Genomic DNA, 27777 nt, shown 5'->3' with positions numbered 1-27777 from the left:
ATACGGGGCCACACCTTGATTCAGAGCACCTGCTGTGCGTCACACCCTGTTCCGGGTAATTGGAGGCATCAGGCAAAAGTTAATTTCCAGTCCTGATGGCGTTTAGATTCTACTGGGGGTCAGATGGGGAGACACACAGGGAAGCCTCGCTGACAAATGACCCCGGGAGGAAGCCAGGGGCTGAGTGACACACGTGGGGAAAGATTTTGGTGTCTGGAGGAACAGCGAGCGCTCTGGAGCCAGACAGGTTGTGGGGCGGGTCCCCTGGCCCGTGGGCCTCTGAGCAGGAGCTGGCTCCATATTCCCAGTGAGACGGGAGGCCCTGGAGGATGTGAGTACAGGCCCCTTTCAGAAGGACCCTTGGCTACTGTTGCAGAATAGACTGAAGTGAGGCCAGCAAGGGGGGGGGGAGGGCGGGCAGTAGGAGGCCTGGGAACTGATGGGGGTTTTTCCTAGACGGGTCGCAGGGGTGTAGAGAGAGCAGTCAGTGATTACTTATGGATGCTCAGATGTTCGGCATGTTTCCATTTACAGAGAAAGGAAAAAATTGTGGGAGGAGCAGGTTTGGCTGGTGAGGTCGAAAGTGTGGGTTTGGCCACGTTAAGACAGAGATTCCCTACTGGACACCTACAGGGGGCCCAGATTCGGCAGCTGCAGAGCCGAGCTTCAGGAGAGAGGTCCGTGATGCAGATGTACACTCGGGGGTCACTGGGTTGTGGAGGGCTTACAGCCGTGGGCTGCATGCTGTTCCAAGAATTGAGTGTGCACAGAGAAAAAAGCAGGGGAGACTGAACCCAGGGACCTGCAGCGTTCAGAGGTCAGGAGATGCAGAGGGGTGGGCAGAGTGATTGAAGCACTTTATGGACCAGTTAAAATATATATATATATATATTATTTTCATTTAAATTATATTTATTTGTTTATTAATTTATTTTAGAGACAGAGAGAGTACGCAGATGGGGGAGAGGCAGAAAGGGAGGGAGAGAGGGAATTCCAAGCAGGCTCCACGCCCAGCATGGAATCCGATGCAGGGCTTGATCCCAGGCCCCTGGGATCATGACCTGAGCCAAAATCAAAGAGTGGGACACTTAACTGACTGAGCCATCCAGGCGCCCATTTAAATTCTTAGATATTATTTTAACATTCTAATAAGTAGATCTCCATGGCAAAGATTAAATAATCAAATTGCACATGACACAGAGTGAGCAGCAATCTCCTTCTCCTCCAACCCTCCCGCACTCCTTCTCCCTGACTCAGAGACTGCCGCTTATGATAGTTTCCATCTTTAGAGTTTCTGGAGGTTACCCTCTGTGGAAGAGCTTTCATTCTTCCTGATCACACTTCCCCCAAATCATCAAATGTTAGCTTTGTTTTGTTTTAGGAAGGTAAGACTTCAATGTGGGGATCTTATAATTGGATCAGAAGCATGAAGAAGTGGCTGGGGATGTTGGACCTAGTTAGTAGCCCAGCCCTGGGAGCAGAGAGATGAGATGGTAAGTCAAGATTGGGACACAGCAGATCCTGCTCTTTTCCAGTCCTACAAATTTCTTCCCATAAAGCAGTGAGTGAGTATGTGTGTGTGAGAGAGAAACGGAGAGACCTGTAACCTCTGTGGCGGCAGAGATGGTCTTGGACTAGATCACAAAGGCAACCCATCTGTTCTAACTTTGGAGAATCTGGAAATGGCCAAGTGCCACATAAATTCTCCCAACTGTGGGTAATAGGGAACAGATCAGACTAATGAGTCTATACCGTAGTTTCAAAATATCTGCCCCTTAAAATATGGACAGCACATCAATGGTCTCTAAATTATTGGGATGTCAGGTTAGCAATCTGTGCTTGTTCTAAGGAGAATCCCATGTCTTGTGAATTGTGTGTCTCTGCTGTAACAGCTATTTTGATGGACATCTTCTAGTTTTACCAAATGGGAAACTCTGGCAAGAGAAGCAGTTTATTAGAATCTGATTTATTCATCATGTAGATTGATAGTAGATTTGAAGAGAATAGATTAATCTGAGGGTTTTTACTAATGGCACTAATGTCTTCATGAATGAAAGCATATCTTATCAGTGATTTACTTTAAAATACCCCAGCACCCACGCCCCCAATAAAATTGCAGATATAAACGAAGCAAGACTGTGTAAATGCACATAATTTTTGAAGCTACATTACTGATACAACAAGACTCACGGTCCTGTATTTTCTCTACTTTTGGCATGCTTTAACATTTCCACAAGGATAAGCTAAACAAGGAGAAAAGTATTAATGAGGCTTTAAAATGCCCCCCAGGATGGGCCACCTGAGTGGTTCAGTCAGTGAAGTGTCTGACTCTTGATTTCAGCTCAGGTCATGATCTCACAGTTCATGAGTTCAAGCCCTGCATCGGGCTCTGTGCTAACAGCACAGAGCCTGCTTAGGATTCTCTCTCTCCCTCTCTCTCTGCCTCTCTCTCTCTCTCTCTCTCTCAAAATAAGAAAAGAAACATAAAAAAATAGAATGACCTCCAGGCTTTATCTTACTTACCCCACAATCTTTCCTTGGAATTCTGTTCTGCTACCAATGCTACTTAGTAGATATAGTTGCAGTGCACTTTGAAACATGAAATTTGGTGCTGGCAAAATATATTGTTAATGATTTATATAATTATCACTAGATTCACTGTGAGGTCAAGAGAAGGTCCCCCTCCAAGGCTCCTGGTCTTGCTGGCCACCCCGGGCTGCTCTAGGAGTCGGGAGCATCTGAGACCTGTGCCGCAATGGGCCCACACCCAGGGCAGCTGCTCCGGTCTACACCTCCTGTCACTGCTGCTATGGATTTGTCCTGGGAGCTGGTGACATATGATGTATGATGAGCATATTCCACTTTTCTCTAACTTACTGCAAACTCTTCCCCCTTCAGGGATGAAGCAACACTTCCAGTTGTGATGAGAGACTGAGCAAGAGGAGAACAGAGAAGACTATGAGGCTGACATGGGCAGGGTCCTTAGAGATACCGTCTCGTCTGCTTGGTTTCCTCAGCGAGTTGGAGAGAATCCCTCTCCGAGTCGACAAGCTCCACAGGCCCAAGGATTGTGGCACTGTTGCCTCACAGGGTACATTCTGGCCAAAAAGGCCAACTTTCCCCTCTACCACCCTGGAGTTCCTTCGGAGGTTTGCCTCCGGTCTTCAGAGCCCAGGCCTAATAGGCTGGAGACCCAGAAAGTCGCTTTCAGCCACTCCTCAGGTCTTCACTTCCTGTCCTGGAGCCCGCCAGCTTCCCAGTAAGCCTCATGGTAAAAATCTCCCTTTCTTGCTTGGGAACCCAGACCTCCCAATGGTTCCCAATGGGGCAGACTCATTAAATATACCACAACCCAACACTGGTGTTTTTTCAGAGTCTGGAATGACTCAGTCTTAATTCAGTCTTCAATAAATAATGTGCTAGAGAGCTTCCCTTTGGTTTGTTCATGCATTTCTTACAATTCTCGCTCCTGAGGGAACAATGAAGCCAGCATATCCTTCCTTGAAGCCATAGACTCTCAAACAAATATCTCATTTTCCACGGCCTTAGCTTTACTTCTGCATAGGAGCAGTCTACCCCAAAGGTCAATACAATTTTCCACCTTTTTGAAACCATTTTGAATGGACAGACTTTTCTGCTTCTGTTCTTCCCATTGGTGTTTCAAAGGCCTCAGCACCAAGGTGTGGTATGAGTGGGGCTCTGGGTCTAGGCACTTTCTCGTCACTCAGCGGTGTGAGATGGCTTCTTCCAAGCACAGGGTTTCAGGATCTTAGTTCTGAGGTGCAAAACTGGCTTCTTCCTTTTACATCTTACTCCCGGGAACATCATGAGATGTTTCCTCTAGTGCAGCAACCCTGCTACAGTAAGAAAAATATTCAAACTTTTAAAAAGTAAAAGACTGAGTATTTTATTCATTTACTTATTTATTGTTTTCTCCTTTTTAAAAAAATGTTTATTCATTTTTGAGAGAGAAAGAGCAAGTGCAAGCTCTGGGATGGCAGAGAGAGAGAGAGAGGGAGGGACAGAGGATCCAAAGCGGGCTCTACGCCGACAACACAAAGCCCAATGCAGGGCTCAAAATCACAGATCGCAAGATCATGACCTGAGTCAAGTTCAGACGCTAAACCAACTGAGCCACCCAGGAGCCCCTGTTTATTTATTTATTTTTTAAGTTGATTCATTTATTTTGAGAGAGAGCGAGCGAGAATGTGTGTGAGAGAGCAGGGAAGGGGCAGAGAGAGAGGGAGAGAGAGAATTTGAAGCAGGCCCTGCACCATCAGCACAGAGCCCCACGTGGGGTTTGAACTCACGAATCGTGAGATCATGGCCTGAGCCGAAATGGAGAGTCAGACACTTGACCAACTGAGCCACCCACGTGCCCCAAACTCTGAGTACTTTAAGTAAAACTGAGATATATTAAGTTTACTTTCCCAAGTGCAAAATCTATTCAAAAACAATGTAAGGAACACCCACTATGTGTCAGGCATTCCCCTCTTGCCACAGATTACCTGGGGTCCCCTTTTGACACCTCATCTCATGATGTGAAGCCTGGGATAGCTGTCTAGGGTATCACCACGCAGTGAAGCAAAGACAGGATTTTTTATAAAGTGCAGAAACTGAGAACAAAGGATAAGAGTACGGTATGACACCCCAAATAGTAAGGCTGTGGGCTATCAAGGTCAGCAACTGCCTAGTTCTCCTTTTCAAATTGGGAGTATCTTTTTGTACTTGTTATTATACCTTTCTTATTCTGAACCCTTAGCATGACCATTTGCCCAAGTGACAATATGTGACAGTGACAGGTGAATGGCACAAGTTTCTAACAAAGTCGCCACTGATGACATGGGGCCTCAACCATCATGACGGCACAGCTCCCTCCGTAAGTAAGCAGTGTGGTCAGAAACAAGGCTGAGAATTCTAGCAAGGCCAAGAGGAAAGGGAAGGTGGTGATGGTAAAGTACAAGGCGGTCTATCTAGTTAACACCCCATACAACAGCCACCCCCTGGTCTGCCTGCAGGCCTGTGATATGCTCAGAGTGCTTTGGGTGAATCCTATCCTGCTTCAGAGCAGAGCCAGCTTCCAGATGGCCTGGACAGGCAAGAATGGCCATGGCCTGAGATGCGAATGCTGGTCAACATCAAGGCTGTAGGGAAGGAATAATATCACATGGCCTGCTGATGTGTGAACAAGAAATTCACTCCTTAATCCAGAATCTCAGTTAATAGCAATTTCTTTCCAGGCGCCTGGGTGGCTTAGTCAGTTAAGCGTCCAACTTTCACTTAGGTCATGATCTCGCGGTTCATGGGTTCGAGCCCCGCGTCGGGCTCTGTGCTGACTGCCAGCTCAGAGCCTGGAGCCTGTTTCAGTCTGTCACTCCCTCTCTCTCTGACCCTCCCCTGCTCACGCTGTCTCTCTCTCTCTCTCTCCTAGAAATTAAAAAAGAAAATTAAAAAAAATAGCAATTTCTTTCCTTATAACCTTAGTCCTCCTTTCCCTGTTGATGATGCCAATGTCTCTGACCCCTCTGGGATGGCAAAACCCTGAGAGAGGGGACCCGTGAGCTTCTGTATGCTACAGGCAGTATTATTTAACCCAGGGAATGATTTGGGAAGGTTTGCATGGGTGGGACGGCCTAGGGAAGGGCAAAGGATCAGCCAGTGTGCACATCTATAAAAAGCTGGAGCAGGAGAAGGCTTTTAGCTGGAAAAATACTTTCACATCCTCCCAGTTCATTTCACTTGGATTAACATTCTCAAGAGTTTGGGTCAGAAATGGGAAAGGCCGAGAGAGGAGAAAGGTGTGGAGGGATTGATAAAGAGAGGGGAAATGGAGGAGAGGTGATGGGCAACGAGTAACCGAAGACTCTAAGAGGAGAGAAATTAAATTTGTTTCGGTCGAGATCAAACTATCCTCAGCACCTCTCTCTTTGGGCCCACATTTAATGTGTAAATAATTCCACGTGCCCAGGACTTCCAGAGTCTCCTGAAGCTGCAGAAAGGCTCATGTATGTCATTTTCCTTTTTCATGGATTGCCTTTCACACGGTTTCTCCTATAAAGTGATATGGATGGCTTTTCTTTTCTTCAAAGATTTTTTTACTCTTCCCATGAGGGCCTCTCTGAGAAAGAAATTAAATGATGCTGTTNGTCTCTCTCAGAATAAACAAATAAAAAAAATATATTTATTTATTTATTATTTTTTACAAAATAACGTATTTGGGGACAAAGTAATTGCCATTTTCAATTGATACAAACCTGATTCTGTGTGTCAGTGATCTTTTCTAGGCTTTCTTTTGTCAGTTTAAAAATTCATCCTAGGGGGCGCCTGGGTGGCTCAGTTGGTTAAGCATCTGACTTCCATTCAGGTCACGATCTCACGGTCCATGGGTTCGACCCTGCATTGGGCTCTGCGCTGACAGCCCAGAGTCTCGAGCCTTCTTCAGATTCTGTGTCTCCCTCTCTCTCTGACCCTCCCCTGCTCACGCTGTCTCTCTCTCTCTCTCAGAAATAAATAAACATTTTAAAAAAAAACTATTCCCAAAAAGTTTTAACCGCTGATACCTGGGGGTGGGTGGAGGATGTGAAATGCCTGAATTAGGGCAGGTGTGCTCAGCAAAAATCTAAGCTCTCTCTCTGGTGGGGAGATGAACTCCAGCCAAGATAAGTTAGGAGACCATTTAAGGATGATTATGATATCCTGGTGATGCTGAGTTCTAATTAGCTGCTGGTAGCCACTGGGTGGTGGGTGGGGGAGAGAGGAGAGTCTGGTATTTCTAAACGGTAGGTGGAAAAGAGTGAAAATCATTTCTTTCCAATAACGAGCTTGTTTCCGAATTGGCTAATGGGTATTTTTAAAGCCATGCTAAATTAAAGGGATCCAACTATCTCACCAGTATTTTGTAGCCCATGGGTTCAGGGAGGCGATGTGGGATATCCAGAAGGATTCTCTACTTAAATTGGACTTAATTGCTCTAAGAGACATTGGAGCTTTCTTTAATCAGAATGGAAATAAGGATAAGCTGAGGTCTTACAGATATGTGGTACTTAAGGGAGTAAACTAATGGTGTGCCTCTGTGTAGCTCTTGGTGGGCAGAAGGAAAGACAGGCTAAAATTGGGAGCTTTGCCAGCTTATGTTCTTTTCTCCTCCTTCCTTCTCCAGCTCTCTAGTGCTCCCTTCTGATAGGCCTCCCTGCCTGTGCCGTAAAGCTCTCTGGCTGCGATGGATGACGGCGGTATTAATAAGGAACTAAAGCAGAAGTTAAACTTTTCCCGCTGTGAAGAAGAGGGTGAGCATGAAGGGCAGAAGGAGGAACAAGAGAGCAGCGAGGCCCAGAGCCGAACCCCAGACAAGTCTGAAGTTCAGGAGTCAGAGGCAAAGTGCACAACTCCCAGACCTTCCCCCAACAGCCTCCGTGAAGTCGGCACGTTTCAGGAAAAAGACATGAGTCCAGAGGAGGGTCCGAGGACTCCTGTGTCACACTGTCGCAAATGTCCTGGGTCACCAGCCCCACCAGATGGCAGGAGCAAGCTGCTGCATTGTGAGAGCCCCTTCACTCCCAAAGTAAGTAAGTTTTGGAGGAAAGGGGACCCAAGTCCCGAAGATCTGTGCGCCTTTGGTTCTGTTGATGGGGAAGAAGGACGTGTTTGTTTATGTGTATCTGACAGATTTGCTCACAGGCTATGTATCTCCTCAGTTATGTACTTATTGGTAAAAATGAAGAAGAGTTCAACGTTCCCAGAAAACAGAACTAAGTGCCTTGCTAGCTGTCTTCTCAAAACCATTCATGTCAGCAACTCTTTGGTATAGGCCACAGATAAATCTTGGTGGGGGGCAGGGAATTCCTAGTTAAAGAATATTGGAACCAAAGGAAAATTTTTTTAAAATGTTTGTTTATTTTGAAAAAGAGAGGGTGGGGTGCATGTGCAGGAGCGCGTGAGAACAAAGGAGGGGCAGAGAGGCAGAGAGAGAATCCCAAGCAGAAACTGGAAGTAATATTAAGATCTAGGGCCCTACTGTGCATTCTGCAAACAAGAAGATTAAGGTTTCAAGAGATCAGCTGGGGGCGCCTGGGTGGCTCAGTTGATTAAGCGTCCAACTTCGGCTCAGGTCATGATCTCACGGTTCGTGGGTTCGAGCCCCGCATCGGGCTCTGTTCTGACAGCTAGCTCAGAGCCTGGAGCCTGCTTTGGATTCTGTGTCTCCCTCTCTCTCTGACCCTCCCCTGCTCACGCTGTCTCGGTCTCTCAGAAATAAATAAAACATTAAAAGAAAAAAGAGATCAGCTGGCTTTTGGCTCATCCAATCTCATCCCAGGCAGGACTAGAAACCTAATCTTTTGGTCTCAGTCTACTACTGTTCTTTCCATTACACCAACTGGCTCTACTTTATGTAATTATTTACCAATATGTCCTAATAAAAGAATGTTCACATTCACTATTGGAACATATTCACATATCTTTGCTGCTGCCTTCCCAGAAGTCCCTACCTCTCCTCGGACTAGTGAGAGGCAGGCTCTTCTATGTGAGCAAAGAGGTAACTTGTTGATACTTCTTTATAAGCTGGACAGGGCAAATAGGCAAAGGCCTCAAGTAGTTAGCTTTGTCCTTTATTCTTGCTGTGATTATTCTCCTGTTATATCCACACGTCCTTAAATCCAGGGTTGGGGCAGGGTTACCACTGACAGACTAGTGCCATGGTGTGTGAGCCTCAGCACTGGTTTTAGCTCCGCTTTCTGCTGGCTCAGCTTGAGGTACTTAAGACCATCAAAACAACATCTGTGCTTCTGATTGTAGCACAGTTACTGTCAGCAGGTCCCTCTAGTTCCTGCTAAGTATGCGCACCATGTCTACCAGGGAGTATTAAGCTTCTTGTCTGTATTGTAGACCGACTGCTTTAATATGCTTAGGTGCCCACTGTGGGTTTTTCAATGGTCTCCACTGAAAAATAGAATCCTTTTATTTTTTTTTGAGAAGCTAGTGTGTGCAAGGAGCACAAGACCTAATCTCTGCCCTCAAAGTGCTTACAATCAGCAGAGAGACAGTGGGGGGTGTGCGTATAGACACTATATGACAGGTGCTTCCAGAGTGGTTTTGATGTATGTAAATTAGGTGGAGAGTGGGCTGAAAGAACATGGCTCTGAGCAAGACTACACGGGAAGGATATGGAACATGGTATGTATATTTCCATTCATTCACTTAAAACCGAGCATGTTGATATCAGACCTTCTGCTGGCAAGCCATTCACTGCATCAAAAAGTGCCCGTAAAATGAATACAGATAAACAACAGAAACCATAAAGTTCAGATCAGGCATGCTGAAAAATGATTGGGAATTAAGTCTCAAGATCAGGAATGCCTTTCCTGAGAGCAGTCTTCAAGGATGAGTTGGAGTGATCCAGGTAAAGAAAAAGGGAATGGGAACTTGAAGCGAAGGGAAAAGCATCTAGTGAGTTGAGAGGGAAAGGATCATGTCACACCTAGAAATTGCGTGTTACTCAGTGACAGGGGCCTGTACGTGAGAGGGTGCAGGCAGTGGGGCCAGAGTAGGTAGCTAGGAGCTAGATTGATTTTGCCTTTTTTAAGCAAATTTTTTAATGTTCATTTTTGAGAGTGAGACAGAGAGACAGAGGGCAAGTGGGGGAGGGGCTGAGGAGAGGGAGACACAGAATCTTAAACAGGCTCCAGGCTCTTCACTGTTAGCATGGAGCCCAATTTGGGGTTCAAACTCCTGAACTGTGAGATCATGGCCTGAGTCGAAGTCGGACGCTTAACTGACTGAGCCACCCAGGTGCCCCCAAGATTTCATCTTGAGAGCTTTGAGGCAGTCATCAAATGGTTTTGATCAGAGGTCTTTTTGAAAAACTGACCTCTATGTGAAGGCTGGCATGTTGTGGGAGAGACCTTGAGGGAGAGCAGTATTTTTAACAAATTGGTTGACAAAGGAGAAAGGCCTGAATGAGGTCAGTGGTGGACATTGAGAGATTGAGAGATGTTTAGGATTTGGTAAGTGACTTTGAAGTGGGATTGTTGAACTCAATGGTCAAGAAAGAATTTTTGAGACATTGTACAATGCAAAAAGATGTTTTTATTACAGCATGGGGACAAGACCCATGGGCAGAAAGAGCTGCATTATGATTGTGAGGAGTGACTGATTATATAGGGTTTTCCATCCTATGGAGGTGAAGGTAATGTTAGGGTTCCAGGAAAGCCCTATAGGAATCTATAGGTCTCTGGAGATTTATTATTGTGTTATTCTTGCAAATCATTAAGACAGTTAACAAACTGTAGTGGAATTTCGTGTCCTATGTGGCTGTGATCTTATCAACTGACCATTTGTTTTTCCCTTGCCTTTGTTCTTAGGCAGTTACTAGTGCCTGAGGAATGTTATATATCCCACTTTAAGTAGGGGGAAAGGGGAGAGTTGTGGGGTGTCAGCTCGTGTTTGGCTTTCAGCTTGCTTTTTGTTTTCTCATCATATCCCCCGCCGAACAACCTGACCCTTAAATCTTTAAGATTGTTGGAGGAAGAAGGTCTCATCTTTGTAGCATTGTCCTGTTGAATAGGGGCATATAGATGTCTCTACCTATGGGCCAACATTGTTCAGTTGGGGAACATATAGGCAAGTTACGAAAGGCAGAGGTAGCTGGGTCCAGTGTGGACGGCAAAAAAGTATCTCTGTGGTTGGTAATGAAGATCTTCATTGTCATTTGAAGAGGAGTTTGGGATCTTCTACAGGTTCACAAGAGTGAGAAGGCATGTCAGTTTGTTCATCGGTTTTCTGTGAAGGATGTACAGGTTTTATTCTAGATATGAGCCCAGGAAGAGTGTCCCTCTAACTGTACTGCAGTGGGAGTATGTAATATGACCCAATATAGACCCTTCTATTTTTTGAAATAAGTTTATTTATTTTGAGAGAGAGAGAGAACAATTGCATGTGTCTGTGCATGAACAGGGGAGGGGCAGAGACAGAGGGAGACAGAGAATCCCAATCAGGCTCTGCGCTGTCTGCGCAGAGCCTGACATAGGACTCGATCTCACAGACTGTGAGATCATGACCTGAGCTGAAATCAGGAGTCAGCACTCATCCAAGTCCCCCAGGGGGCCCCTGAACCTTTCCATTTTGGATATAAGGCCACTGATGTATTAGACTTCCAATATTTTAAATAAATCACATCTCTGGTGCTTACGTGAGATGGACTTCCAGTTATAGTTAAATCAGATTTCAGGAGCATGTGATCAGTGAATACTTAGCATAATGAATACTTAATATTCATTAAGTAACTTATGAATTAAACCAGCCTTGAGTGAAAAATAAGTATTAGAACCTTCATCCAATAACTGGTCCTTTGTATGGAATGGTCTTCTATATAACAACTCAGAGGGCTGAGTCCTAGAGGTTGTATTCGAGCAGTCCTCATCCTGAGACGTCCTACTGGTAAGAGAATATCCCAGTTTTCTTGGGTCTCCAGACTAAGTTTAGCAAGGTGTCGTTTTAAAGTATAACGAGCTTTCTCCTCCTTTCCAGAGGATTGTGGATGCCAGGCTGAATGTAGAAAATATTTCATTTTTAAAGCTTCTACTATTATTTGTGCAGTAACATAAGGACTATTATCGCTTTGGAGGGATTGTGGAAGGGCAAATCTAGGAATAATTTCTTGCAACAAAACTTGGGTGACTTTTGAGGCTCTTTCAGTTTTAAATGGAAAGTCCTCGATCTATCCAGTGAAAATCTCAACAGACCCTAGTAGGAACAGCTAGCCTTTGCACAGAGGCATTTGTGTGAACTCAAGTTGCCAGTCCTCTCCAGATATATTCCATGCCTTTCCACTGGTTTCAAAAGGGAAGGGGGGGGCACCCGGGTGGCTCAGTTGGTTAAGCGGCTGACTTCGGCTCAGGTCATGATCTCACGGTTTGTGGGTTCGAGCCCCGCGTCGGGCTCTGTGCTGACAGCCAGCTCAGAGCCTGGAGCCTGTTTCAGATTCTGTGTCTCCCTCTCTCTCTGACCCTCCCCTTCTCACACTGTCTCTCTCTCTCAGAAATAAATTTAAAAAAAAATGTCAGAAGGGAAGGGGGTATGGACTGCGCCTTCCAGATTTACTTGTACACAGACAGTACAGGATTGGCAGACTTGTTTTATTGTAGTTGTTAAATTCATTCTATCAAATATATTTTTAATTCAACGTTTTAAAGCATTTTTGCCCAAATGAGTAGCCTGATGTAAATCCTATATTATCTTCCATTGGTTATTTTTGGGTATAAAGATTTTCCCCTCATTATTAATAAGCCAGTTCTGTGTGTTTGTTTCCAGTACCCTTGTTCCTGGGCTATATGAATTTCTTGGTCTGAATAGACCTTAGCTTGCCTTTTGTTTTCTCATCAACTTGATGGAAAAGTTGAGGGGAAAAGGAGGGATTTAGGGTCTTGTGAGGCTTCTACCTTGTTTGACTGAATAGATCACACCTCGAATCAAGATAGTTGATGCTAGAGGATGTACAGGTTTGGAGAAAGCAGAGATGTCCTATAAATCATTGGGTAAGTGGGCCTGGAATGCAGGAGAACAAAACTAAATTGGAAACCTAAATTTGGATATCATTAGCATTTTGGAAGTTGTTGAAGCCTTGGGTGCGGATAAGCTCAAGTAGCCTGGGTGCCAGAGTAAGAAGAGAAGCGGTCCAAGTTAGGAATTCTGGTAATGCCAAGATTTAAGGGGCAGGAAAAGAACAGAGCTTGGGAGGAAGACTGGAAATGCTACTGAAGAATGCACACTTTATGAGGAATATCGTTTGGCTCAGAAGGGGGCGGGGGGGACACTGATCAGCAGTGGTGTTCTTACTAAAGACAAGGATGCAGAGGAAAGGAGCATTGACTTAGTTCAGCCTTGCCCGAGGGATAAGACTAGAAATCCTATGAAGCGACTTCAGGTCACCATAAAGACTTCCTAGAGGAACTACCTAGAAATAGAAGAGCTTCCTGAGGAGGCAGTAGGTCCCTGTGGCTAAATGCACTGAACACTAGTTGATGATCACTTGGTAGGGACTCTGTAGAAGGGATTCAGGCATCAGGGGACTGATTGTACCAACTGGGCCTTTAAAGTTTTTCCAAGTCCTGAGACCCTATGATGTTGTGTCTTTAAGGTGGGAGGTATTCGTCAATTTTCCTTTTCCTCTATCCTCTGTAACAGAGCTGTTGCTTCTAGAATTAGCTATACTCCCCAGAACACATTTATACTTTCAATCTGGACATCTTTCCAGAAATCTTCAACCTGTCCTACTTTTAGGCAGAACTTCCTTTCATAAACCTTGTTCCAAACTAAGTTCTTTTGGAACTTTTTTTCCAAAAGAATTACTCATAATTCTATTATTCTGGGAATAAAAATCCATGTTAATATAATTCATTTATTACCCTGTATCGCAAGTGGAGCTCAAAAAATCTATCGGCCTTCATATCTCCAGATTAAGAATTCTGATATTGTCTGCTTTGATGTGGACCCTTTTCCTTCCTTTTGTCGGAAACTGTCTAGGCTCTTTTTGTTATCCTTGAAGTGTGGCCACCAGAATTGCATCATTCTAGGTGTGTGGATGCCCCCACTGTTTCATATATGATGGGTACATTTTACTTTCCCTATAATCATCATCATTATGATCATCATCATCAACAAAAAAACTGTTTCTCAGGGACTTATTTACTGTAATGCTATTTTCATTGCCTGAGTCACCCAGACAATTGAGAAATACAGTACAGTTGTACTTTGAGCAAGTACTCCTCTGTCCTATAATACACTTACAGGAAAATTGTGAGTTTATCATTGATAGCTTTGTCCGACAATAGCCCCAGGATTGTTCATCCCATAAATTCTTATAAACCCCTTGTAAAAACTTGACTCCAGCAACGATCTTTTTCTTCACGTTAAAAAAAAAAAAGCTTTAGGTTACCGAGTGTACTCCGTAGTTTCCTTCATTTCTGCTTTTATCATTTTGGATTTCTAATCTCCATATTCATTCTTTGTATCCATACATTCTTGAATTACATTTTTATATAGTGAGTCACGTTATAGTCTAGCTTCTGCTTCTACTCTGAAAGCCATGGGCAGAGACTGTCAAATAATGGCATTCTTTTAGAAAAAACCCCACAGTACAATGCTTATGAGGTTATATCATGGCCCTGTGACTACTGCTATGCTCTTGGAGACCCATAACACAGCTATTCCTCTGGCCCTTGACTTAGGTTATAATGACATTCTACTGTCTCCTCAGGATTCTTTGTCTTTGGCCTGTCACCTCGGTCTTTGGTTTAGTTCTGGTTAGGTTAGGTTCTCTTACTATACCCCACTTGGAGTGGTAAGTTCAGCACACTTTCCTACTTGTTGGTATGCTGGTTATAACCTCTACAAAGCTCAGATGATTGTTTTTTAAGGTCTTTACCCCACTTTATGGAACTCTTCTCATTTGGTATTACATTTTTAGTGGAACTGGAAACTTCTTCCATGTTTAGGTAGTCTATGAAATCTTCCCCGTACGAAGTGAATATTCCTGCAAGATTGATGGGTTGTTGGCCAATGGACTGTGCATTCCTTAAGAGATGGAATTCACCTCTGTGTGCCTCAGCATCTAGCCCAGCATCTGCTAATTAGTAGGCACCAAACAAATCTTTGGATGAATGATTGAGGGAGAGTTAAAGTAAACACTAAGACCAGGTCTTCTAGAGTCCTTTTTGTTTGTCTAAGCTTGAGCATATAGCATTTAAAAAGTTAGCAGTAGAAGTAGAGTTGGTATTTTTCATAACTGGTCATCAGAATTGCCCAGGGCAAGGCACTGGAGCTTAACAAAAGTACAGACTCCTGTATTGATTCCCTGAATTGGAATACCTAGAGGAAGACCAGGAATCTTTATTTTTCGTAACAGGACCAGTTACAATGCAGCTAGTTTGCACTGAACCAGATAACCTCTAATTCCTTTTCAACAATAACATTCTTTGGTTCAAATATTAACTAGCTGATATGAAACTTTTTTTTTTTTTTTTTACACTAAACTCCTTCTGTTTTCTCTTTTTGTCATTCTCATTCAGGGTCTGCTGAGCCAGTCCGGGATCTCTTCAGCAGAGAAGCTCCCCTCCCGAGGCTCTAAGCATTTGAGGCTCACACCTGTTCCCCATGTGGATGAGATGACCTCATCAGCTCTGGTCAATATTAATCCCTTTACACCAGAGTCCTATAGAAAACAATTCATTCAATCCAATGGCAAGAGGAAAACCCGAGGAGATCTGTAAGTGTACTGTTGCCTCTGACTTTTGAGAACTGATCTTACTATGGTCAAGTAGAAGGGAGAGTGTGAAAGTAAGATTAGGAACGAGAACTCTATTTGAATGCAGTTGATAACATGTTCACACATCCCCTCCTTCCTAAATGTTAATGCTGGTTTGTGACCTGCTTTTGCCCCAGAGATTCTAGCATATCCCCATTCTGAAGCGTACTGTATGGGGCCTTCTCTATAAAAGAATAGGGCAGAATAAGCAGTAGACTGCTGGCTTCCACCGGCAGATTGAATGAGCTACAGAATTCCATTCAGGTGGTCTCTGGTTAACAGAAGGCTAGCCCTGGGGAAGGTGTAGCTCACCCTTTAAGGAGTAGACTGCTGCTTCAAGTCTAGCTTGTGTGACTCCGAGCTGTAGAGCAAGGATTTGAACTTCTCTGCAGGTGATGGCAGATGGGCTAATGAGAAAAAGGGTTGCTTCTGGAGGTGCCGAGAATGGAAAGCCTAACTGCATGCTCCACAAGGCCACTGAATGCTAGAAATTGTCCAAATAAGGATTGTGCCGATTGCTCAGGGACATTTCTTTGCCAAGTCTCTTCGATGCTGCTTTTTTACAGAGTGGAAATGCCTCTAAAATGGGCCAGTCATTTGTGTTCACATGTACTCAGCTAAATAAATGCACACCTAACCATGTGAAGTATGCAGAGCATTCAGTATTAGGTTGAGTTGTTTCTTTTGGAATCAGTGACTCTGTATTAATCAGCTTTGTGGCCAGAATAGGTTTTCTCTATACTATCACCTGGATCTTAAGTAAATAGGACTTTAGCACAAGTACCCAGGTCCACTCTTGTTACCCAGAATTGGTTTTGGCTCTTGAGGATTCTTTGCAGGCCATCACCACTAATGGATTCACCTCTCACTGCAGCTAGCCAGAAAGGACCATTAATTTGAATTTCCTGCAATGAAAGTGGGGATGCTCGAGCAAAAGCTCTTAGTGCTTCTGTAAGAGTACGTTTCTCCCTTCCTTATTGTGGTGTTATTATTTTATGAAGTATTAGAATGTATTATTAGACTTAAGTCACAAGGGTCCAGCATCAAGTTGCTTCCATGAGGGTCGCATCCTCCCCCATTTGCCATTTCTACCCTGTACTTCCACAGAAGAAAAATTTGGAGCTGGCTATGTAGAAACTGAAATCTTGCTTAGAGATCCCGAGTGCTCAGACCAAAGAGAATGTCTGTCAGAGGCTTCAGCTTATTGCAAAGTCACTGACAATCTCTTAGCCAGTGTGAGAGCTTATTCTGCTACGCTGATTGTCTGCCTGTGAACCTAGTGCAAAGCCAGGTTCAGGGGAGATAGGTGTTGAAGGGGAAGTGAGGCAGGAAAAGAGTGCTCAGTTTCACTTGTTCTGTGTGCTCTCACCTCCACTTTTCAGTGCTGCTCTGTTTGCCTTGAGCCCCACTCCTGCCCCTCAGCTGATTGCTACTCATTCTTGGAAACTTAGCTAGGAAACACATTCTCTTTTGGGAAAGACTTTTACTCTTGAAATCATGATTTGGGTGTTGCCTCTAGTATCCCTTGATGTCTTGTTCTTATTCTTTCCTAGTGTCTTACATTGACATTTTCTATTTACCCCTGTCCCCAAATATAAACTGAAGGGGAGAAGGAATGGTCTTATTTACACTTACAGTCCCAAAACCTAGTAGAGTATCAAGCTCTATACTGCTAAGCCTACACTGATACCACTTCTTTTTGTTATTCTTTTAAGTGAGGAAGCTGGTCGAGGGGAAGGTGATGTAGATCAAGGGCTGCCAGCCAAGGTGAGCATAGTTCTCTGTTCCTGCTGTCATGACTTGGTCACTTCATCCTACCACCTCTCNTGTACCTTGCAACTGAATTTATCTGCACTCTCATCAGGGTCTATATTCTTTGCTAGTTAGTACTTCATCAGACAGTGTCTGACCTGCATATTGCTGAGTCATTACCTTGGAGCGTTTTTAAATTAATGGCTACTGCTTCTATCTTTGATTTGGGGAAAAATTCTATATTCGTGGGTAGAGAAGCAAAGTGAAGGGAATTCAAGATATGAAGGCCTCCAAATTGAAAAACACGACAGAGAAAAATGGCATAAAGCTGGAAGTTTAAATGTAAAATTTTAGCTCTTAAATGTGTCCATTCGTATTGATTTTTAAATAGTGTTCACAATCTTTGTAGCATTCCTCATTTGATAACCTAGCCTAAGAAAGTAATACTATAAATATTATCACCAGAGATGAGTACTGCAGCTTTAACTGTAATAGCAAAAAAAAAAAAAAAAAAAAAAAATTAAATTAAAACGCAAAACCCTACTGAATGTCCAATAATTAAAGAATGGCCAAATAAATTACAATTTACAGTAGAATTTTAAATTGCCACTAAGATGTTTATAATATGACAACATGCCTGTGTTCACTATTCAGTATACAAAAGGGGGAGGGCCTGAGGTTGGGGACTGATGTGGATGGTGAGCTGGCTTATTTTGGTGTCTGATATGAGGCTGGGAAGGTGTAGTGGATGAGCAATTGGTAGAAGGCTTTCAGGCCTCTGTCCAGAAGTTTGGCTTCCTTGTGGGAGATAATTAGGTGTGTCTGATTCTATGGTATCATTTTGCAGAAATGATTACTATTTTTTATTATAAAATTTGTTACTATTTGAAGCGATGGAGAGAGAGCTGGTAGCTGTGGAAACTCCAGGCAGGGAGAAAACCGAACTTGAGATTGGCCAAGGGCAATGAAAATTCTAGATCTGGATTATGAAGGCTGATTGGTATTGGATGTTGACATGAATAGGTATTAGGAGTCAAGATGGTTTAAACTCAAAGATAGATGAAAAAATTCTTGCTAATGGGGATATTGAGAAATGATGACTTCATGGAAATAAATCAGTTTGGATTGAGAGTCATATAAACTTGTGGAGACTTCTGTCATTTTAGCTACCATTTACTGAGAATTTAGTGTGCTTGACCTTGAACTAAGTTACACACGTGCACACATGCACATTTTCTCATGTGATACTTATAAGAACCTAGAGGAGTAGTTGCTATCATGCTCCCTTTACTTTAGATGAGAAACCTAATAATGGAGTTCAGTGATGTGTCTGGGGTTATTTACCAGCTGGGCAATGGATGACATTGCCAGTTAGCCAAGAAGCTGAGGTCCTAAGCTATACTTGAGCTCTACCTAGGCTTGTAAGCTAAGATAATCAATTTGATAATTTTGTTCTCCAGACTAAGATTTTTGAGGAGGTAAAGTGAACACGCATAAGCTTCTTTACTTTGAGATGAAAACATTAGCATCCAGAGTGTGAGACAAGTAGACAGGAGTCAGAGGGTGGTGTCCTTCCCACCCTCCTTAAAATGTTCTACCCAGATCCCCGCCATTCTTTCAGTTGAGGATAGTAGCTCTTGCTGTGAGCAGGTATGTCGCCTCTAAAAACATATTGAGAAGAAGGATATCCCAGACAGAAGAAACAACATAGAAAAAAACCTAGCCTATTAAAAAAACCAGTATATCACTCATAGGTGGAATTTAAGATACAAAACAAATGAACACAAGGGAAGGGAAGCAAAAATAATGTAAAAACAGGGAGGGAGACAAAACCTAAGAGACTCTTAAATACAGAGAGCAAACTGAGGGTTGCTGGAGTGATTGTGGGTGAAGGGATGGGCTAAATGGGCAAGGGGCATTAAGGAGGACACTTGATGGGGGTGCCTGGGTGGCTCAGTCAGTTGAGCATCCAAGTTCAGCTCAGGTCATGATCTTGCAGTTTGTGAGTTTAAGTCCTGTGTTTGGGCTCTGTGCTGACAGCTCAGAGCCTGGAGCTTGCTTTGAATTCTCCGTCTCCCCTTCTCTCTGTCCCTCCCATGCTTGGGCTCTGTCTCTCAAAAATAAATAAACATTAAAAAAAATGTTTTTAAAAGAAAGGACACTTGATGGGATGAGCACTGGGTGTTCTACATAGGGGACGAATCACTGGAATGTACTCCTGAAATCATTATTGTACTATATGCTAACTAACTTCAATGTAAATTATAAAATAAAAAAAAATTTTTAAAACCCAAAAAGAAATTAAAAAGGAAAAGATTTTTAAAATCCAAGTATAGAGTTGTATAGATGGTTATAAAGAGTACAAAGAAGGTAGTCGGCAATTGGGAGTTTCTTGCTACCATGAATACTGACACAGAGGGGCTCCTGGGTGGCTCAGTTGCTTGGGCGTCTGACTTCCCCTCAGGTCATGATCTCACAGTTTGTGAGTTTGAGTCCTGTGTCGGGCCCTGTGCTGACAGCTTGCTCAGAGCCTGGAGCCTGCTTCAGATTCTGTGTCTCCTTCTCTCTCTGCCCTTCCTGTGCTTGAGCTCTGTCTGTCTCTGTCTCAAAAATAAATAAATAAATAAATAAATAATAGTGACATAGACAGAATCCAATAGATTTGTTTTGAAAGTCTTTTTGAAAACTTAGAGAGGGACACCTAGGTGGCTCAGTTGGTTAAGTGTCAGGCTTTGGCTCAGGTCATGATCTCACAGTTTGTGAGTTCAAGCCCCATGTCGGGCTTTGTGCTGACAGCCTGGAGCCTGGAGCCTTCTTCAGATTCTGTGTCTCCCTCTCTCTCTGCCCCTCCCCTGCTCATTCTCTGTTGCTCTCTGTCTCTCAAAAATAAACGTTAAAAAATTTTTTGAAAAAAAAAAAACTTAGAGAAACTTAGGAATATGCCTAAAATTTATTGCTCATAATATGTTAAAAAGAATTATTTTAATTTTTTAATAAAATATTTCAGAGATGTGTTCTACGAGAAACCAACATGGCTTCCCGCTATGAAAAAGAATTCTTGGAGGTAGAAAAAATTGGAGTTGGCGAATTTGGTACAGTCTACAAGTGTATTAAGAGGCTGGATGGATGTGTTTATGCAATAAAACGTTCCATGAAACCTTTTGCAGGATCATCAAATGAGTAAGTACCTTTGAAATGTACTAGAAGTGTAAACTTGGATTTGGAAAATTGTTTCTTGTTAAAACATTTCATTTTATTTGTTTATAGACAGAGACAGCATAAGTGGGGGATGGGAAGAGAGAGGGTGGGCAGAGAATCCTAAGCAGGCTCCAGGCTGCCAGCACAGAGCCCCATGAGATCACAACCTGAACCAAAACCAAGAATCAGACACTTAATTGACTGAGCCATCCAGGCGCCCCAGTACATTTTACATAACGGCACTGATGTCATTAAAAAACCCATTGCTACCCCCTCCATTGTATATGGTTCCACAATTTATAGCTTTTCTGAATTTCCAAGTCAGAGATAAGTTATTCCCTAAAATGTATCATGATCATTTGGGAACAATCATGTTGTGTTTTTTCATTGTTCTTGAGGCTTTTACTACTGGTCTTCCTGCTTTTGCTTTAATGAATAGATTTATGGAATGATTTTCATCCTGTTTCATTCATTAGAAATATTGCCAAGTAGGAAGTTAATGTTAACTCATCAGTTATCTCCACTTTGTATTAATAATGGATTCATTACTGAACTCATTATGACTACTGAAATAATGTTTTGAAGACTACAAGTGAGGAGAAATGAAGAGAAATTTAAATTTTGTTCTCAGAACTAACTGCTCAGCAGTTCTTCCTTTTACAAGGAAAACCCATATTTTCAGATTCAGCCAAAGTTTTTTGTGAACTGTAGGGATGTAATGCTTAATTTGTTAAATCTGAAATTAAGGGCCTTAGAATTCTTCATTTTCATACTGAAATTCATCAAGTACTACATTCTACTTTTTTCTGTTAGATTTCCTATTCCAATAATGAATATGAATAATGACAGTCCCCAAGACTGTAGTCCCTGTGACTATATCATATTGGTGGAGTGTAATAGTGACTCTAGTGACTGTCTAGCCTTCACAGAGAAGATAGAGGACCCATCACACAATATCCTCCATCAAGGTGGCCCTCTTGTTAAGCCCATCAACATTTTAAAAATTGTGATCTAGTGAAATTAAGACTCGAAGCATGTCTGCCATTAATATAGTAACCAGCTAAGACTCTTCTTTATATGTGCCATGTTCAATGAAACGAAAAACATGGATTTTGGTACCGGCAAGACCAAGGTTTAGGTCTTAGGTCTACTATTGCCAGCTTGACTTTGGGCCAGTCACTGAGCTTTCTAAAGCCTTCATCTTTGCCACTATATCTGAGTAGTTATGAAAATTAAATGAGGTAAAATAGTAAGCAAGTAGTGAGCACTCAATAAAATTCTTCCACTGTTAATAATGCCTCATATCATGGAATGCTTGAGTGGCTCAGTCAGTTATATGTCCGACCTCGGCTCAAATAGTGATCTTCACAGTTTGTGGGTTCAAGCCCCACGCTGAGCTCTGTGCTGACAGAGCAGAGCCTGGATGGAGCTTGCTTTGGATTCTGTGTCTCCCTCTCTCTCTCTGCCCTCCCCTGCTTCCTCTCTCTCTCTCTCTTAAAAATAAATAAACATTGAAAAACATAATGCCTCGGGTCGCCTGGGTGGCTTAGTCTGTTAAGCGTCCGACTTTCACTTAGGTCATGATCTCGCGGTTCGTGGGTTCGAGCCCTGCGTCGGGCTCTGTGCTGACTGCCAGCTCAGAGCCTGGAGCCTATTTCAGTCTGTGACTCCCTCTCTCTCTGACCCTCCCCTACTCACACTGTCTCTCTCTCTCCTAGAAATAAATAAAACATTAAAAAAAAATAATGCCTCATATATAGGCATATATATATAAATATATCTAAACATATATATAAAGACAAGTCTTTAAAAAAATTTGCATGTCTATTAATTCATTTTTCTTGATGCTCTTCTGTCTGTTAGGAGTTTGGCTTTGCATGAAGTTTACGCTCATGCAGTACTTGGGCATCACCCCCACGTAGTACGTTACTACTCTGCATGGGCAGAAGATGACCACATGATCATTCAGAATGAATACTGCAACGGTAAGTATGAGGACTCCTAGCACTGGAGAGGAAGATGAACTTTCAAGTCCCCAGGAAAAAAATCTTTGTCTCCCCCTTGTAGTACATGCCTTACAGTCCTACCTAAAAGGTCTATACTACAGTTTTGCTTGGAAGCAGAGAGCTGGAGACACAGAGTTGCACTGAAAAGGAATTTCAGGTTTACACTCGTTCATATTTTTTTCAGAGCTGATGTGTGACTGACACACAGAAGTGACTGATCCCCTCACACTTTACTCGATACTTAGCAAACTTTGACGGTTTGAATGGTAAATCATCCTCCTCGTACATTTGCTAGGTATTCTAGGACGAGCAAGTCATAGTCTTTACCATTTTGGGGAAGTGGTGGTAAACGTACACAGCTGACTTTCGATTAATTTTCAAGTGGATTCCTGAATTTGGGGATTATTGCCCTTGAGGTTTAGTGTTCTCACCAGAGTAAGGGCATGGGGTGAGTGCTGGGAATGAAACACAGTGACTTCAGATTATTCTAGCAGGGCTTTTAGGACCGTACATACACAAATAACTGGTCAAACTTTTTTTCTGGGCTACTTAAATTGCAAAATGTAGTCCTTTGGTCTGACATAATTTCTAATCTAAGGGGGTGACATAGCAGTATTGTTACATATTATTCTCAGAAATAGTTTTCATCAAAATGTTCAGTGGTAAAATAGGAAAATGCTCCTAAATTAAATAGAAGCTAGCTGTCCTTCTACAAGTGGTGATCTTCATTCAGGCCGTGGTGATATTGGATAGTGGCACCCCTCCCCAACCCCCTCCCCCCCCAACAACATGTACACCTACACTGAAGTTTCTCTAATAGCACAGTTTTTGAGTAATTTTAGTAGCCACCAGATAGCCCTGGGTATGTAAGCGCAGCCTGACTTTTGAGGACCGTGACAACGCTTCATCATTATATCTACAAGTGGGTTAAGTAAACAATATTATGAAACACCAGAAACACAGAAAATGGTACACATATGCAAACAAATGATTTGGCATTTCCCTTATTGTGTCCTCAGATCCTGATTTCCTTATAGTCTTAACTGTGAACTTTTTTTTTTTTCCTTTAATATGCTCACCTAAATCCTTTTCTCTAATAGTCTCTTTAGGATAAAAAAAAAAATGGACCCTTTCCTTGTGATGGAGAGGTTGAGACTTTTCTTAATCTTCTCTTCCTAATTCCTCTTTACTGTAACCTGAGATTCCCTATTCTTCCTCCTCCCATCCCCCGATTGGCTTTATTTTCTTGACTTTCAACTACTAGCAAAGATAATATCAACGAATAAAAGTTAACCAAGGAAGTCAAACAAAACAAACTTAACCTGATTTAGGGCATTGTAAAGATTTCAAATGTTCAAAAAGAATAAGATGGAGGGATAGTTCCTGTTACAAGTCCATCTTCTAGTTCTCTGCAACATTTGAATACCTTCTACAGGCTGTCCTTCTATTAGGTTCTAGAGTGAGCTATACTATAAGGTGAGATAAGATCCGTCCTTCCGGGAGCTTTTTCCACTTGCTCGGTCACCGTGCAGACACCTGAGACCATTCAGTGCCAAACCAGGTGGTACAGCTGTGGACAAAAAGCATTCAGAGAAGACGAATATGAGCAAGAGGCAGCACAGTGTGGTGGAATGGGCCTGAGCTTTAATGGCAGGCAGAGGTGGGTCTAAAACCCAGGTCTGCTGCATGCCAGCTATGTGGTCTCTGGGAAGTCAATCCCGCTGAGTAAAGAGCTAGTACTATCTACTTAGGAGGTAGTAATACTTCCTATTTTGAGAAATAGGAACAATCTATGTCAAATGCTAGCACGGTGTCCATACCTGATACAGAGTCAGAACTCAGCAATAGCTGTTATTAGAGCAGCCCAAGAAAATCTCATAAAGGAGGTAAGACTTGAAAGAGACCTTGTAGAAGGATTACCAGAGTTTAAGGAAGAGGAGAGAAGACCTCTATAAGAGGAACAGCCAGCGGGCAAAGAACATGGCATTGGGAATGGGTCTGACCTAGTGGATGGTAAGGACTGAGGTGACCCTATAACAGGAAATAGGATTAGCAAAGTCAAGTGTGGGAGGAGTACAGAGGGCTTTTGGATGTTGCCAGGCAGCAGGTTTTGAAGAAGATGTGATAGATTCGGAGGAATCATTCTGTTTGCCGTGGTGGTCCACTAACCTCACTGTGTACTTGCCAAGTAAAATGGGATTCTGATTTACCTAAATGTAATTCACCTACATGGCTTTCACATGTGAAGTGATCATGGACAATAAAGCATGCCCTTATACTTGCCTTGTTTGTAGTTACGGATAATGCATGTTCAGACTTTGCCCTGTGGCTCGAAATAAAGGAGAGCTAAGTCCAAAGTATTTGTAAGGTAGCAGAGTAGCCAGTGCCTGATTCCTTACACTCCTTCCTCCCTCAGTCCCCCTCTCTCCCTCTTTCTCCCCATGCCTGCCACCTTTACCCTGTCCCCCCAGCCTTTCACAGCAGTCGAACATGTAGAGTTATGGTTTGACTCAGATGATAAATTAGATGATTTAGGTAATTGACATCATAACTAGTAGTGACCAGCAGTTAACTGATTTCCCCTACTGTCCCTCCTGAGCTCTAAATCAATCAAATGTCCCTTAAGCTGCCCTCACCCTTGCCGAGATCCCCTACACGTCACCTCTGGGCCAGCCTCTGAAATCTGCAGGCTTTCCAGCAGTAGATCAATGGTGCAACCACCGGGCTTCCAAACGATTTGGGATGGAACAATTAACCTCTCCCTAGAGGCAGTATTTCCTTGTGACTTCTCCTGTCACTGAATTTTCACAGCGCATGCTCCCCTTGTTCTAGTGATGTGGCGTCCAGAAGTCTGCACCATCTGTGGAACACCATATACTGGTTACATTCTCCCAACAAACAAGGAATAACTTAACCGGCAGGAAAACATGCTTGTGTTGTAGAGAGCAACATAAAATCAAGATTGTGAGAATACGAATGTATGAACAGAATATCCTCTTGGTCTGCTGTTTACATTTTAGTGTTGGAAGGCATTTGCTATTTGTTTCCGTGTCTGTCAGGACTCCTAAGCAGACAGAAAAAACATAGATCTATTTTTCTTAAGTTTCCTTTTTCCCTCTGCCAATTGGGGTAAGTGTCTTTATTTTATCTGAAGAAGAGAATTCGGCAACTCGTCTCACAAAGATGGTTTGAGAAGAGCTGTCAGGAGCTGGTCATTTCCTCCTAGGGCACAACCTTGGTGGTTATAGTGTCATCTCCAGGTAGCATCTTGGGTTATGGAGTTCAGGCTCCAGTATATCTGAGATTAGTAGCGACGAAGTTTATAGTTCACTCAGTACTGCCCTGTCTACACACACAGATTTCCTCAATACTGTTTGGCCAAGAACAGTTAATTATGCTCTTCAATAAGAGGGAGACCATTGGCTTTAGCTGTAGCAAAATAAAGATATTCTAATACCTTTGTGTAAATGCTTTTCAGTAACTTTTACAATTGTTAATTATTATTTGGCTAACTTTAATATTACCTGCAGGGCTTCTAAGTAATTAAAAGTGCTGCTAGCACTGGTCTAACTACCCTTACTAAATACCTGTAGCTCTTAGTAATCAGAAACATCTCTGTTTATAATCTAGAAGACCATATTAAAAGGTTCCTATGTACCCCTAGGGTGCTTCTTTCTTTCCATATCTTTTATGGGCTCCTTGTCTTTGTCTTTCCTTTCCCTCTGTTGCCAGGATAGACCTTCAGTTCAGAATATGTAGATTGCATGCAAGACATTGAGAAAGTGAAGATGGATAAGATGGGGGTCTCGGAAGAACACCCAGTCTAGTGGGGAAATGAATTCCAGTGGACATGGGGGCCTTGGATGCAGGCTTCCTTCTCCTTGCCACACCTCACAACTTCATCTACAAACAGACTTGAGGTGACTGTTTCTAATAAGCTTCAACATACTCTTCCTTTCTATCTATGGTCATCTATAGAACATAGAATCTTTTTTTAAGAAGATTCCTAGAAAAAAGACGCACCCTTTACTTTAGCCCTCTTTGTGTTTCTGAAAAGGGCTGAAATTCTTCTTCTTTCTGAACTGAATTATTTTAACATGACAGATCAGGCTTTAAACTGAATACTACTTAGGAGACTTTAATAGGGATTTCCTAAAAAATACCATTAGCATCTTAGATCCTGCTGTTCTCACACATACGTGAGGGCTGGAGCTCTAACTGCCAGGGAGACCCAGGACTCTCTAATTTGACTGAAGAGGCTGCCAATGAATGCAAATTAGTGAAATGAAGGGTTTACAAGCATTCTAATACCTTAGAATGGGAGGCAAACAAGATCAGGGGTCACATGAGTCCAGGCCTTATTTTTTGCTGATAACAATGATAAGTCTATAGTTGATGTGCAAATACTGTGGCTTAAATAGGATTTAGATTTATGTGGAAGTTAAACTTGGAGCCCATTACATTAAAGTTACTAGTGGCCTATAATGACTAGCTGGACACTGAACTAATCATCAATGCCAAGGGGCGCCTGGGTGACTTAGTCGGTTAAGCGTCCAACTTTCGCTTAGGTCATGATCTCATGGTTCGTGGGTTCGAGCCCCGCGTCGGGCTCTGTGCTGACTGCCAGCTCAGAGCCTGGAGCCTGTTTCAGTCTGTGACTCCCTCTCTCTCTGACCCTCCCCTGCTCACGCCGTCTCTATCTCTCTCTCCTAGAAATAAATAAAACATTAAAAAAAAAATCATCGATGCCAATAGTAGCTATTTGTCCAGGCCTCATTGGCCTTCGGCTTAATAATCAGGTCACACTTTTAAAACATTAGTTGGTGCATTCTCAAGGCAATAGAACTACATACTGGATACCTGGGGTATGCCATTTTATTTTTTTCTTTAAAAATCCTGTAATTCTTTCCAATATGTCTGTGGTATACACGGACAAGGAGTAGATATTACTGTGTTTTGTAAACAATCTAGATTTGTTGGACTGAACTCATTCACAAGGAATTTATTGAATATTTACTATGCTTCCTTCTATTAAGATTCATACCTTTTCTCCATTCTGTGGGGGCTGCTCTCTGTTTGTTCCTAGGTGGGAGTTTGCAGGCTGCTATATCTGAAAACACAAAGTCTGGCAATCATTTCCAAGAGCCGAAACTCAAGGACATCCTTCTGCAGATTTCCCTTGGCCTGAAGTACATCCACAACTCTGGGATGGTGCACTTGGATATCAAACCTAGTCAGTATGGCTCCCCTCTGCTCCTGCCCCTTTGGCTGGATTTAGTTCTTTCCCCACTGTCACAGTTGGTGCCTGTGTACCTACTAAGTGTTGAAGATGCTGCTTGCTGGCAAAATCACTTTCTTTCATGTGTTTCCCTGAAAATTTTAGTTAAACAGCTTAATCCATTTCTCCCCCAGGGCCAGGGGACACAGAGAGAAAAGACTCTTCCCAGGTAGTAAAGCATGAAATATGAAAGTATGAAAACATTGGCTACATCCTGAATGTGTTTATGACTACTGCTGTACATA

At 42.8% G+C, this 27777-nt stretch overlaps 1 protein-coding gene across 1 annotated transcript in view; it reads left to right on the top strand.

The window, feature by feature from the left end:
* Positions 1-7219: 7219 nt before the first annotated feature.
* Positions 7220-27777, top strand: part of WEE2 (WEE2 oocyte meiosis inhibiting kinase) — a 28635-nt gene continuing 8077 nt past the window's right edge. Inside the window, exons 1-6 of the mRNA XM_077781030.1 lie at positions 7220-7561; positions 15063-15259; positions 17014-17065; positions 20058-20230; positions 22112-22233; positions 27341-27487. Coding sequence (XP_077637156.1) covers positions 7220-7561; positions 15063-15259; positions 17014-17065; positions 20058-20230; positions 22112-22233; positions 27341-27487 — 1033 coding nt within the window. The remainder of the gene's footprint in view (positions 7562-15062; positions 15260-17013; positions 17066-20057; positions 20231-22111; positions 22234-27340; positions 27488-27777) is intronic.

This window comes from Crocuta crocuta, unplaced genomic scaffold, assembly GCF_008692635.1.
Source record: "Crocuta crocuta isolate KB4526 unplaced genomic scaffold, BGI_CrCroc_1.0 scaffold228, whole genome shotgun sequence".
Taxonomy (NCBI): Eukaryota; Metazoa; Chordata; class Mammalia; order Carnivora; family Hyaenidae; genus Crocuta; species Crocuta crocuta.
This window is presented reverse-complemented; position numbering and strand designations above follow the sequence as displayed.